Source organism: Rhea americana, unplaced genomic scaffold (assembly GCF_003343005.1).
Source record: "Rhea americana isolate MKP2758 unplaced genomic scaffold, rheAme1 scaffold_117, whole genome shotgun sequence".
Taxonomy (NCBI): domain Eukaryota; kingdom Metazoa; phylum Chordata; class Aves; order Rheiformes; family Rheidae; genus Rhea; species Rhea americana.
In genome coordinates this window covers 1,124,931-1,139,774 of record NW_028185228.1, presented here as the reverse complement: position 1 = coordinate 1,139,774, position 14,844 = coordinate 1,124,931, and the positions used below count along the sequence as shown (strand labels likewise).

Sequence of the window (14,844 nt, the reverse complement as noted above, 5' to 3'; positions counted from 1 at the left end):
GAAATACAGCATCAAATATTCAAGAAGAATATCCTTAAATCTGTTACTGTGCTGGTGTTGTTTTATTAATAAAAATAGCTTAGAGCAGGATGTTGCAGTATATATACTTTTTTTTTCCCCCCCCCCAAAAAGTGATAGTCAGGTAGGCACACTGTTACGGTTTATAGCTTCCCCTGTATTTTTTATAATTTCAGTGAACTTTCACAGGAATTGCTGGATTCTTCTCTTTTCAACTATTATAACACCTAAATATTCATATAAAGCAGATTAGTGACAATGGCAGTTATTTTAGCAGATTTTAAAATATATATGGGAAAAAAAGCCTACAAAGACTCTCTCACTTGAAAAGCTCTAATTAAATATAGATGCTGGTCATGTTTGCTTTTCATGAATAAAGCAAGCACCACTGACATTACATATTCTTGTAATTCTGAATTTTGGGTAGTACCTAGTTCCATTTTAATACTGTAAAATTTAAACAGAAATTGATATATGAATTCTACAGATTTTTCTCTTTCAGACTAAAATTGTATTTCTTTCAGGCTTGTACAATCAATAAATTGACAGAAAATATATGAATTTTTGTATATAATCAAATAGCTCAAGGTTTGAATTTTACATACTCGGTATTCACAGGTCAAAACAAATAAATTCAAAAAAAAAAAAAAAAAAAAAAACTCTTGACTGGACAAGACAACCTGCAACCAAGCAACCTGCTCTAAATCTGAAGTTAGTTCTGTGTTAAACACGTCTTCAAGATCTCTAGAGGTTCTTTCCAACCTAAATTATTATGTGATTCAGTGTAATGGTATTTGCAATGATTACTTCCAAAATGACTGCTGGAAACTTCCTTTTTATAGGAATGCAGAATTATATTCTCAGAATTGTATCAAGTAAGAAATATCAGCAGAATTAAAGGTATTAGCAGGTATAATTATGAATTACACAGTGAAATCTACAGTTCAAGGTTTTGTAAGTCAACTGTAACTGACATTTTGTTATAAATGCATTCATTTAAAGTTTGAAATACTTTTTTGCTGCTGATCAGTCTCTATTGTGAAGTTTGTGTTTGCAGGGAGAACTAGATCAGGAGAGACAACAACATGAGGTAATGATTGCTGCCATGAGAGAAGAGGAGAAGTTCAAAGTTGACAGAATGGCCCGTGACTTGGAAATCAAATGGACAGAAAATCTTCGGCAAGTGTTAAATTTTGTCTCTTATTCTTTCAAAAAGAAAGCAAATATACAAATATTATAGCAAGTGAAATGTAAATCAAAGATTTTGTAGCTGTCTGAGCTTTTCAAACTACTGCTCAGTTTCTTATTTATATTTTTCATTTCTTATACATGGTCAAGATATTATATATACAAGCTTATTTTTAAAATATATATATATATATATATATATATATATATATATATATATATATATAAAGGTATTTTAATTATTTGACCTTTACTTTTAGACAGGAATGTAATAAGCTTCGTGAAGAGCTGAGGCTTCAACACGAAGAGGATAAAAAGGCAGCTATGACTCAATTATTACAGCTGAAAGAACGTGAAAAAAATGCAGCCAGGGATGGATGGCAAAAAAAAGTTGAGGACCTTTTAGACCAGGTAACTATGATGCCTCTTTGAAGATTGGAAGGCCATTACAATTTAGTTGCCGTGTTTTGTTGCCGATTAATTACATTAAATTCATTGTGACACTTGTCTTCAGAATGAAATGGGTCAACATGATACTTTTAAAGCCTAATCACTACTGAAAGCTTTGATTAGTGGTGTGGATTCTTTTGGTTGCATGGTTTATTTGAAGGATTGGGGATTGGAGGTGGTGGGAGGAGTTGACAGTCTTACCTTTTCACTGTAAGTTTTTTTTTTTTTTTTTATTCTCTGTTTGTTTACATACTCCATTGCAAATGTTTTCTAATGCTATTTTTTTTTTTGGTGATGATCCTTATCTTTACAAAAATGATACTGTACAAAGCACTGAAAAATCAGAACATCCCTTGGCTTCTACAACACCTTTAATACACCTATGTCCTCTCTTGAAATATACCTATGTCCTCTCTTGAGTAACTGCAAACATTTATTTTTGGATAGTTTTTGATAAATCTTGACTTTTTATTTGCAACAGACATTTATTATAATACCAGCTAGATAATTCACAGAAATTATTGAGTTTGTACTTCTTCTGAAGTGCTGTAGCACTGATTTTGTTGAGTACAGCTTGAAAGAATAGCTGAATATGAACAAGTACATTTTAAAATAATAGAAACAGGTTTTGGAAATCATTGAAATCACATGCATTTAATGTGTTATTGTGGGATGGCTTAAAACTTGCTATCTACTATGAGAATTCAAATAACTGAACATGCACTTGATTAATGGTTCCTATAGGAATATATTTCCTGTATTTTGCCAGTAGGGAGGTTTAAGCTTGTAAAATTCTGTAACTTAGGCTCATAAAATCTGCAGGCTTTCAAAGTTTTTGATTTGTTGCTATTTATGATGTGAACATAATAAAAGACTTGGACTCATTTAATTTTTTAAGTTTAATTTGTTGCCTTTAAGCTTAATTTATTCTCTTTATTTCAATCTATAGATAGCATTTTCTCAAGTAAAGTACAATTTGAAAGTGATATGACAACAAAAATGTTAATCTTTATGTAGTTTTAATGTACTTCTAAAATACTTCGCTTATTTCTTCCTTTTAAAACTTCCACAGTAAAACTGATCTATGGTTTCAGGATGGAAAATTAGTGTGGAGCAAATGAACAAGTGTTTCCAGCCTATGAACAAAATCTTGAAATCAAAGCACTTGGGGGAACTAACAGTCATGGAGAGAGTTGTACTGGAGATTTTGTGGACATAGAAAATAGCTTGCATATGCAAAATGACTGGTTTCTTTCCTTTGTTCCTTCTACTATACCAAACAGTTGGCTTTTTTTTTCTTTGCTCTTCCTATGATACCAAACAATTGTACCATTTCATAACAGCATATGGATTTATAGGAGTAAAACTAAGGCAAAAGTTTTCTTTTCCATTTTTGTCTACCTAGTGCTTTTCCATTACTGGTGTTTGTGTTGGATCGTTGTTTCCTAATAATTGAAAAGTTGGGGAATTGTTAAGATTTCGCTCCTAGGAATCTACATTTTATCAATTTCTACTTCTTAGATTATGCTTGGAGGAGAAATAATTCCAGATCTTAAGATGAAAGGTGGATAACTTAACTTTGGGAAAATTTGTAATAGGTTTCTCCTGATGGCAATACATAAAGGGTAACCTCCAAGAATTGTACTGAAGTGATTCATATGTTTATGTAGGTTGGAAGAGACCTCGGGAAGTCATTTAGTTCAACCTCCTGCTCAAAGCAGAGTGGACACTGAATTCGGACTAGATTGCTTAGGGCTTTGTCCAGTTAGGTCTTGATAGCATTAAGGGATAGAGATCCCACAGCATCTCTAAACAATCTTTTCTAGTGCTCGATTATCCTCATGGTGATTCCTACCTGCCAGCCCTCCCTCCCCCCCAATATCCAGTCAGAACCTCATCTGCTTTGGTTTGTGATCGTTGTCTTTCATTGTCCCATTGTACACTGCTCTAAAAAACCTGAATCTATCTTCATGGTAGTCTCCTAATAGGTATTGCAAGGCTATTAAGTCCCCCCCAAAACCTTCTTCTCTTCAGACTGAGTGAACCCAGTTCTCTCAGCCTCTCCTCACAGAACATGTGCTTCAGCCTCCAACCTTCTCAGTGGTGGCTCTCCGCTGAACTTGTTCAAATTTATCAACATGCATCTTATGCTGGGGCAGCCAAAGCTGGATGAAGTGTTCCAGATCCACAGTCTTACAAGTGCCAAGTCAAGGGGACTAACTGTTTCCCTCGATYTGCTGGCTACCTATACTTCTATTGATACAGCCCAGTACGCTGCTAGCATTCATTGCTGCTAGGGCAAGCTATTTACTCGTGTTTAGTCCTACTGTTAACCAGGAACTCCAGGCTGTTCTTTGCTAAGCTGCTATGCAGCTGGTCAGACCCAGTCTACACTAGTGCTGGGGATTAGTCCATCCCATGTGCAGGTCTTTGCATTTGTCATGGTTGAATTTTATAGGTTCCTGTTGGCCCATTCTTCTAACATATGTAGGTCCCTGTGTATGGCAGCCTTGTTCTTAAATGTATTATCTGCTTCACCTTTAACCTACCCCAGTTTAATCTCATCCACAAACTCAATGAGGGTACATTTGGTTTCCTCCTTCAGATCACGCATAATGATATTGAAAAAGATAGGTCCTGGTATAGACTCCTTAGGAGCTCTACTTGTAATAAAACCTCAGTGTGAACCATTAGCAACTACTGTTTGAGCCTTATAATCCAGCCGGGTTTCACCCATCTGGTAGTCCTCCCATCTAAATCATAATGTCACAACTTGAATACAAGGATATTAAAAGCCTTACTGAAGTCAAGGTGGACAACATCCACTTCTCTTCCCCTCTCTACAAATCTTGTCATTTCAATAGAAAAGAAAATTAGAAGTRGTATTTTTGTTACAGAGAGGAGAGAGAAATTTTTGGTATGAATGTTTCATAAAACAGATGACTTGACTTACAGATTTCTGATGCATTGGTCTGGAATGATGGTATTCTGGGAGAAAACTGCRCTGGGCCTGCTTTGACACTTCAGCAAAAAAATTTAATAAGGCTAGCTGTGCTTGGAAATCTGTAAACATGTAATAAGGGTCCGTAACCCAAAGGGTTCACAGTTTATTTTAAAGAGACTGCAGATGGAGATAAAAATAAGGTTTTTCTGCTGTATCATATAATAAAAAGAAGACAGCCCTAGGAAGAATCCACATCTTCAATCTCTGTCTATTGCAAGGATGTCTGTTCCTCTCYATCTCCATCTAAGTACATTTAAGTAGAATAGCCCAAGATACTGTAGTAGAATTAAAAAGATGTGAATTTGTTACCCGCAGCCCCAGTCTTCATTAGTGGGAAGATGCATTTAAAACCCATCTGAGAGGCAGGAAGTCTATGTAAGAATTAGGAATGAAACAGAGATCTGGCACATCCTATTGCAATCCAATGTTTACAATGATTTTTCAGAACTGTATAGGAGCATTTGCATTTCTGCACATTCATTTACAAACTCTTAACTTGACAGAAAATGTTGTCTATGTGCTGCTTTATATGGAGAAAGTATCTGGAGCTAGACCCTTTTGTCATATAAGTTCTGTTCAGAAATGAATTGATCATCAGAATATTGCAGTATACTAGATCCAGAAGGATCTAATTAATGTAAATTGTTTGAATAAAGCAGTGTCATAAGAAATTTCTTTCTAGACTGAAGGAAGATGAAACATATTGGAATGATGCAACTTAAATTTAAAGGATGTAAGCATAATTTTTGGCAGATTATAAAAATACCACGCCCAGTGCAAAACAGTGAAAATAATATGATTGACTTCATTATCAAAACCTAGCTTCTTTTTAATATGGAAAATATTGTGTTKCTTTAGTTGATCATATTGTTATATTCCAGTAGGTATTAATGCATCTCATACTTGATTGCCAAAAAAATCAGTTTACAGAGAAGTATAACAACTGATCTGAAGTATAGGAATGGTTATGTAAGCAGAGAGTTTAAAAAGTTGGCTTAGATAAATGAAGAGCAGTAAAGTGAGACAGTATAGTTTATATAAACTGAAGAAAAGTATAGTATAGGCTATGCCCATTTGGTATCCTGCTGACTTAAGGGGAAAAAGAGACAGACAGAGACAGACAGAGAGAGAGAGAGAGAGAGAGAGAGAGAGAGAGAGAGAGAGAGAGAGAGAAGACTGCTGATTCCAACTAGTTTATGGCCATGAAGTATTTTAAGGGTGGGATGGGTTTTTTTGTGTTATGCTAATTGACAAATTTTTGCCTTCTACAGCTTGCTGCACTTTTGGTAAATGACATTTAACTCTGATGTAAAGCAAATATTTTTCTTTTATACCATTAATATTAAGTGGTCCCTAATATAATACATGCAGGATTATTATTGTTATTATTATAACAGTATGTTATGAGTAAAGTAATTACTGTGAGTTAAAAATGCTATTTGGCTGATCAAGTGCTTAAACACATTTTTGCCRGTTGTAAAGCATCACTTATCATTTACAGTTAATGTGGTTGGTAGATTAAGTGGATTGGTATCTAGAGACCAAGTTAAAAAGAAAAGAAAAGTGCTTAAAAAGAAAGTGCTTTTCCTTTTTTTGCTTGTAAATTTTACAAAATATCAATCCATATGAGAGTTTCCTCATGAAATATGCAGAGAATTCAGATGTGTTAGCTTCTTGCTCTTTTAGCTATGGAATGCACTTTTTTTTTCTCAAAGATACTTTACTGCTGAGAAGGCTTTTAGCCATGAACAAAATAGAATGAATTTTCTTTTTAAAATATGATGTGTTCTCTATTCTCCTTATTTGTGTAGCACAAGCTACAGGTCTTAGAGGTAACACAGTTCAGATCTAAGAAGTTTGGACTGGGAGGGTGTTGTTGGAGATGGCAGGGATTAACAAAAGGACCTCTAGAGTCACTAGCCTCCCTCGAGTCTCACAGAACTTCATTTGTTTCAAAAGGGTAATAATATTCATAAAACAAGCTAAAGGATGCTAATTTTAAGGAAATGCTATATTATAGCAAGTTCATTAAAGACAGTTTAAATTTAAGAACTACCTAGCAATACAGATCAAAACTTAGAGTTTCAAAGTATTCTCAGTGGGATGCAGTAGGTATGCTATGCTAGCAAATGCTAGTTTGAGTCTTCTGTGTAAGAATGAATGTTTTATTGGAGGAAAAATAGTTTATATGAAGAAGAGACCAAAACAGATGAAAACGAAGCCCAATGTATTGTATTTYTTTTACCTTACAGATACATCTAGTCTGCTAGTTGAAATTCTGATACCGTCATATCCAAAAGATCTTGTCCATCTGATCATAAACTTTTGCTTGGAATATTACCAGTTTTTTATTTGGCAATGTTTTTGGATGAAAAGAATTAAATTCTTAGTATAGGATGGAGTTAATGATGCATGCATCATGCAATCAGAAGAGAATTTAGTTTGATGTTTAGAGTTCAGTTTACACTTTCAAAAGTGATAAGTGGAAGCCTAAACCAAACCCTGCAGTATTGCTATTATTTGTTAACGATAAACATAACATAAATGATGAACAAAACTCCATTGTAATTTCTTTTAAAACTAAACTCCATTGTAATTTCTTTTAAAATTGGAACTAAACTTTGAATATGTGGTGACAAATGAGATAATTCAATGGGGAAGTTTTATATTAGTTTCTGTTCTGATAAGAAATAAAGTTAGAAACTTGGGATTTGGCATCAGATCAGACTTCTGTTTCATTTAATTAAGTGTCTTGTCCAAAATAGGCTTTAGCACTCAGTATATCAACTACTGCTGCAATAAACAAAAATTGGTTAGATTTCCATTCATAGAAGTTTTTCTTGAATTCTTAGTATTTTGRGGATTACCATATGTTCTCAGGTAATTATTTTTTACATTACTTCCAAAATCTGGTTTTCYTCTATCATCAGCTATTATAACCTAAGATAAGTAATATTTGGGACACCATCCTAACTCTCTGTAGTAAAATTCACTTTAAATTTTTTTTTAAGTTGTTTGACTTAATCACCAAATTATGAAACTCGTTGTAGGCTTTCTGKCTTGAATTTGATTCTGTAGTATAACTGATAATCTGCTTTATAATTTATGATACAGGAAGAAAAAATTTCAAACTGCTTTCTTCTAAGCTGTTGTTTTTATACTTTTCTCATGCGCTTTGTAATTGTTGCCTAAAATAATGTGTTTTATTTCTTGTGAGTTAATATATTCCTCTTCTTCTGTTATCTTTCTYTAAGTCTCCTCAGAGCTTCAGTAATTTTGTAAAGAGACACCAAGCATTTACTATACACAATGCKCCCTATGAAAGAAATTCATTTATGCTGTCCGTGTTATCATCTGCTGTGTTAAGTATGTTTCTTAGCGTGTTTGCCTACTTTTTTAACCACAACTTCGTATTAAAATTGTTTGAGCTTCCTACAGTGATGTCCAAATTTAAAGCTTATGGAAATGAACATGGTTTCCACTCCTCCTTCCTTGCCATGGTTGATGTGTTTCTAAACTTGAACCTCAATTTTCTCCTCAGCTCTTCCACGCAAAGTCATCCTGTATTTCATCCATCATGTTCTAGGATGTATTATCAAAGATCCATGTATAATACTTAAAATACTGAAAGCTTTATAACAGATGAAGATTAAAAGATATGAAACCCTAGTACCATTCCAAATACTTAAAATTTTCAATAAATTCTAATGATCATCACTATTGAAAACTTATCCCCTGGCTAATGAACTTGCAGTTTGTTGGATTAATAGCAAGTAATCCAAAGTGTTACAGGTAAGAATAGGGCAGAATACCTCAGCCATTTTGCTTAGGAGTAGGATAAGAATCTTGTAATTGGAAATGAGAAGAACTAGATCTTTTTAATGCACCAGGATAATACTACCTTGAGATAGCCTTGACCCAGCACCTTCACTCACACTGTTGCTGCAAAAACAGAATTGGTTGGGACCAATTAAATCTCAGAGATATTTATAAATTTTAGCATGTCTCAAATATACTCCGATTTTCCTCAGCAGAAACCAACTGGGCTTTGACAGAGAAGAAGGGGAAATGGAAGGGGCTCTGAATGCTGCTTTTTCTTATCAGTTGGTCAGGGCAACCTTTGGTGCAACTTCTCCATTCCTGGTATGTCACAAGCCTCAAGCAAATATAAAACATTGTGGTAGGAAACAGCTGCTTTTCAAATTTCTGCATAGTCATCAACTGCGGAAGCACTAGGCAGAGACAGTGAATCTGCTGACAAATCAGTCTTTCTCTTCAAACCAAAGAAATATCCTGAGGGTGATTTATTTTATTTCTTATTTTCAGCTGGGTAAAATGGACTTGTGCCAAAGGTCTCTTCAATTTCTTCATTAAGCATTTTAAACTGACTTGTTTTACTAATATCTGATGAATACACTAAGTTTTCCCTTTCAGAAAGATTTTCAACATCTTTTGGAGTTCACTTCTAAAATAATACAAAGGCTGTGCAGTACTCTAGATCTGCGCCACCCCACTTGCCCTTCCCCACCTAGGATCTTGGGTCTTAGCAGAAGAATCTCTCCTGCTGACAGTGTATTGAAAAYTCGGTAAACAGTGTAGCAAAGTAAGGCATTGAAACAGTATGACATTAAGATATCTGTGGGAAGCACAGTGAGAAAGAGAGTTATGTAATTGATCTGAGTGACATGGAGATTTATGCTGAACTTTAGTGTAAAGCCKCTTTAATGTGATTGAAGGTAACTTTTAGCCAAGGGAAAAAATGAAGTGATAGAACTACCCATGTGTTAAATAACCTAACATCTTGCAGGAAACAATTCCTTTTTAAGGAAAATACCATAATACGATCATAAGTAAGTATGATCCTTGTGACAGTTGTTATGATGGGTCAACCAGYGAATGTAGTAAAGCAGCTCCGAGGCATGGATAAGTTTCAAATGTCCGAATCTGTTTTATTATGATGCAAAGTAGCCCATTTTCATTTTTTTTAAGTAGAAAAACTCAGCTGTTTTAGTAGAGACTTTAAAATATGAAGGAGGAATACAAGACTTCCTCCATATTTTAATAATGATTTCAAGTAGAGTAGCTTATTTTGGAGTTTCTAATTCTGAATGTGTCCCACATTCTCTTTAATAAGGAGCTGCATCTGATTTATGTTGCTACATATTTTGTTGAAATCAGCCCCCCATACCAATTCGACTGCACTACATATTTATAGTATACTAATTATCGTGCACATATTCTATCAAAATCTTTTAGTTACTTTCTAATAGTGGATGAAAATACCAATTCTTGTCAGGTTTAGTACTGATCCAAAAGAATCCCTATGATTTACCACCAGCTATTTTTGAGATTTGTAAACAGGTTGGCTTTAATCTTTTAAAGTATACTTTACTAAAATTGGATGAGTAAAAATATTTAAATCAAAATCTCATGCAATAATAAATTCCATAAAAAGTCTTGTTATTTCTGTACAGTAGCGCTTACTGCTCAAGAYTGTAGTCTTTTCAAAGCAAGAAATCAAGCTTTTTTAGCTTGGCTCTTTTCTGTTGTCATGTTTACTGAAAAATCATCTTATTCTTGCACTTGAAGTCTTTCTTGATTGAATCCTGTATCATCTTTTCCATTCTTTTTCAAGTACTACTAATGTTTGGCTAACTGTCCTATAATGCCTTTGAATAGCAGTATGATGTTGGGACTTGTAGATTTAGAAACTACATGTGTATTTGAAGTTTTGTTAAAAATCAATAAGCTTTGTTTACTGTATGCTCATTATTTGTGCATGAATACCTAGGAATGTTAAATATATAAACTCAACTTTATTAAAAAATGATTTTGGRGGGAGGGAGGTGGTCCATATCAGCCATCTTTTCACCACCGTAATGTATGAGCAACTTGGATGTGGTTTTTTATTTATTTGTTTTTTTCCCCTAAAAAAGGTGATAATTATTTCATAATCGGGAAGTTTGGACATCAGAAAAATTGCTTTGCGTCAGATAACATAATAAATACATGACAAAAAAAGAACTTTATTGTAGAGTTGTAGTCCAGAAYCTTAATCAAAAGTTCGTATATGTTCCTGCTGTTTTTGGTGTCTCTGGAAAACTTTTAAACTTGGAGTCGCGCACATTAAAATGGTTAGCCTGTTTTAGTTCTGTCAGTCACAAGACTGGTTTGACAGCAGCTATTKTTCTTTCCTTATTTCTATAGAGTGCCTTGGGGAAAGAAACCTGCATTGTTCTGCAAGGAGCAGGGGGCAACTCTCAGAACTCAGAGTACAGCTTCCAAAAAATATTTTTATTTAGAATTTCTTTTCATTATAGGACATTACTAATCTTTCTACTTGAGATTGTAAATCTAAATACGTTTGATAAATRTTTGTTGTATTGCAGTAGTGCCTGAGTGTGTCAGTCAAAATTAAGTCCCAGCCATTCTAGAGGCAGAGCATGTACTTAGTAAGAGATCATTCATGCTCTCAGAGTAGCTTCCAACCTAAATAAACTAAGATAGATGGGAAAGAAATCATAGGAAAGTAGATGGGTTTGCTGACGTTGGCATTGGCAAAATTAGGAATTTGTAGGAATTGGAACTGTTATGTGCTAGTCTATTCCCGTCTGCTGCAATATGGTGCCTCCTAGTGTTACTCTAATGACTCGAAAATTGTTGCTTGTTAACGCTTTTACGATTTTAATAAGATAATTTGGGATTTTCCGCTATAGTTTATTTTTATGTTAATCGTTTTGCAAATTCAGGAGGAAGAATAYTATTTTCTTCTTTTTCTACTTTGATAAAGTATCTTCTTAAAAATTCCCAGGTAAAATCTTCCAAGCTGGTGTAAAAATATCTACTGTCTCCCTGAGAAAGCCATCTTCTTGACTAATGTGTGCCAAATGTAGAAATTGGTCATGCTGGATTTTAAATTACTCTCACTTCATTTCTGATGACTGTTATGCATGCATGTGTGTGTGTCTGTATCTATCCGTCTAGCTATATGAATTTTATATATGGTTAGTAATACCTGATATAGAGCATATACTTGGCAATTTGTTCTTATTTTTGCTTTTCATTAGCAATCAACACTGCTGTAAGGYGGTACAGTACCTAACATTCTGGTAGGAAATTGCAAAAAGTCTTTTATGTTCCCATCTCATTCTGAAATCTTAGAAAAATATTTTAATATAAAATTTACTTCATTTGAGACTAAACTTGATCTCTTTTTAGCAGTGAAATCTTATYTTTAATAGTTTGCATTTAATATATCTGTGATATTTCAGGGACACAGCTGATCATTGATTCTTTTATTTATGGCTTTTCTAATAGTAATGCAAATTGATGTACTTAATGACTTTTCCACAAAATTATTTGCCATAAAGGTGAAGAGAAAAGAGTTGGATAATTTAAAAAATATTCAATTGCSTAATGTGGAAGAATATTATAATATTATATTGAAGAGACTGCAACCCTGTACGTTCAAAACATAACGCAAGAAAATGCTCCATTCTGTTCTGTGTTCAAAGCTAATACACTAACTCAAAGCAAAGTATTCAATTAATATTTTATCCAGATAGTCTTCAACTTATTTTTCCCTGGTCAAATTATAATTAATGTTCTATGTTTTACTCTCCCTTCTTTATCCCTTTTTCTTTTACTTAGTTGATTTCTGAATGTTTCCCTTTATTCCTGTGATCTTTTCTTCATAGCGGCACTGTCTCGGTGAAGCTTTACATAAATCTATCAGCAATGTAAGTGATTTGCACTTACAGCTTGTAAAGGGCATGTTTGCGTTACTAAATATGCATATCCTGTAATACTGCTTTAAAGCTTTAGCCTATAAAATCAAGTATGTGATAGTATTCAAGAGAACATGTTTGCCGCTATTTCTCAAAAGCTTCTATACTGCATCCATTCATCTGTGTAAGCATATGTATCACTGGTCATCAAGGAATACATACATGGTCATAACATAAAACAGCATTTTTATGTCATTGTTAAAGCAAGCTTGTGGGCAGTGCAAATGTGTATTGCAGAGCTTTCTACAAAGCATGAGATTGCTGTATTATAATTTGCAGTTTGCTGTGCAAGTCATAATTGGAGCTAAAATACTTTTTTTTTTCTTTTTTCAAAACTAATATTTTTAATCTGCTGAAAACTGTAGRTAAGTGTACTGGAGATTCAGAGGAAAGTCCTCAATATAGGAATATTGAGAAGGGAAGCTCCAAAGACATGCAAAGAGAGGCACTAATATTTTCAAAAATGTCATCTTAAGAGTATGAATATACATATTGAATAGACAAATTAATGCTTAAAATTTTGTTCTCCCTTTAAAAATAACTATCAATTTTTTTAATATGTGATATACTTTCAACAACAAAAAAATCCTCGTTAGCATAGAAGATTAGATGTCTTGACTTGGTTGTTGAAGTCATTTAAGCCTCATCATACCATGYTTGCTGCATAGTCTATTGATGCAAACAGACCTCTCCAGAGATTGACTTATTTCAGGCTATGAGTTTTTTCAGTCACTTTAATCTGGTGGAAGTCTGAGCTGCCCTTGAGAAGGGTATTCCTGATCTTTGCCATCTTCTAARATGACTGCCTGGCTAGGTGTCAGGCTTCTAAAAAGCACCTCAATTAAAATGTTTTCTATGCTTCCAAGAGTGGTATTAAAAGAGAATTTTTTTTTTACCCATACTAAAAATGTTTATATATGATACAATGAGAATTACTAGAATTTGGAACAGGAACTTAAGTGAAAGAGAATTAACTTCAAGCAAAAAAAATAATCTTTTTGTCATCTTCATAAATCCAAGCAAATTTGGTTAAGATGCCAAACTCTGATCAACTCAGTTTGAATATTGTCATGAAAGGCTTTTCAGAGTATGATGATTACATTTCCTGAGGCTCTGCAGGAAATGAGCAGAATTTTCTGTGGAGCWGTTACTGCTGAGGGTGATGGTGATGGTGAACAATGGTGAGAAACGTGAGGGACAAGTGAGAGTGGACAGAACATCTGTCCACTGTCTTGGTGTTTCTGTCACAAGCACTTAGTAGAGAGGAGGAAGAGGATCTGAGTGGAAATTGTGGAATTTCCTTTATGAATTTTTTTAGGCAGTAATTTGTAATTGGTCCAACCTATTGCAAAGAGCTGGACTAAATCTCATAACCTTATCTTAGCTGTACTTTCCTTTGATACCACAAATGGTGTTAGGAAGAAGAAAAAGAGCAAAGGAAGGGAGGAAAAGGAGGAGAGATACTGGATTATGGAATGGGCCTAAGAGAAGGAATAGAACAGCTAGAGCCAAGCTACAATAGTGACCTTAGTGAAACAAAAGATATATTGGGAGTTTATGTTTATGGATGGTGGTTAAGTAGGAGCAGAGGTAATCTAAAGAAGCGTAAGAATTACATAAAGGCACGGGAGGGGGAGGGAAGGGAGGGAGAAAAAAAAAAGACCTGCAGGCAGTCTGAGTTTTTTGGTAGGTGCAGTGTGGCAGAGAAACAAAAAATCAKGGTAAGGCAAGGCAGTGCAAATGAATGTACTAAGTGATAATATTCGAGAGAACATGTTTGCTGCTGTTTCTCAAAAGTAAGTATGTATAAGTAAAAGTAAGTATATGAGGTTATGAAAATATGGGGACAGAGACAAGGGCCCAACAGTRAATGCAGGCTGCATAAGAGTAGATAGGAATGAAGGGATCATAGGTGAGTTYAGAGAAGACAAATTTCTTCTGGAGTGGAACAATCAATAGTACATTGTAATACCAGATTACAAATATACATGGAAGTACAGGGTTGGTCATACTGGCAGTGGTATGCTGCARACTGACCTCTTCAACCCTGGAATTTCGATCCGTTGATAAGGAAGAGAAGAACACAATATGTGGTTGTGTTATTGGCTTGTCTGATCAGGATGGCAGCTATAGCYGTGGTATACTGAAAGGATTAAAGAGGCAGTGTGGATAGGTAATACAGTAGTAATAGAGAAATTCAGGTTATCTCCACTAGAGTAAACAAATACTAACTACATCAAGATATCTGCACASTGGAGACCAGTTTTTTGAGACTATGAATTGTTTTTTGGGGAGCACCTGCCTTGGGAGCTCACAAGGCATTCTGAAACCTTTGAACTGGTTCTGAAGGATCTAGTTTCTTACCCTGATGAACCTTAAGCAACCTCAGGAAACTTG

General features: G+C 34.4%; 1 protein-coding gene across 2 annotated transcripts in view; it reads left to right on the top strand.

Annotated features, from left to right (window-relative positions):
- Positions 1-14,844, top strand: part of FAM184A (family with sequence similarity 184 member A) — an 88,701-nt gene that overhangs the window by 44,858 nt on the left and 28,999 nt on the right. For both annotated transcript variants that reach the window (XM_085318595.1, XM_085318588.1), the window contains exons 8-9: positions 1,076-1,197; positions 1,467-1,617. In XM_085318595.1, coding sequence (XP_085174721.1) covers positions 1,076-1,197; positions 1,467-1,617 — 273 coding nt within the window. The remainder of the gene's footprint in view (positions 1-1,075; positions 1,198-1,466; positions 1,618-14,844) is intronic.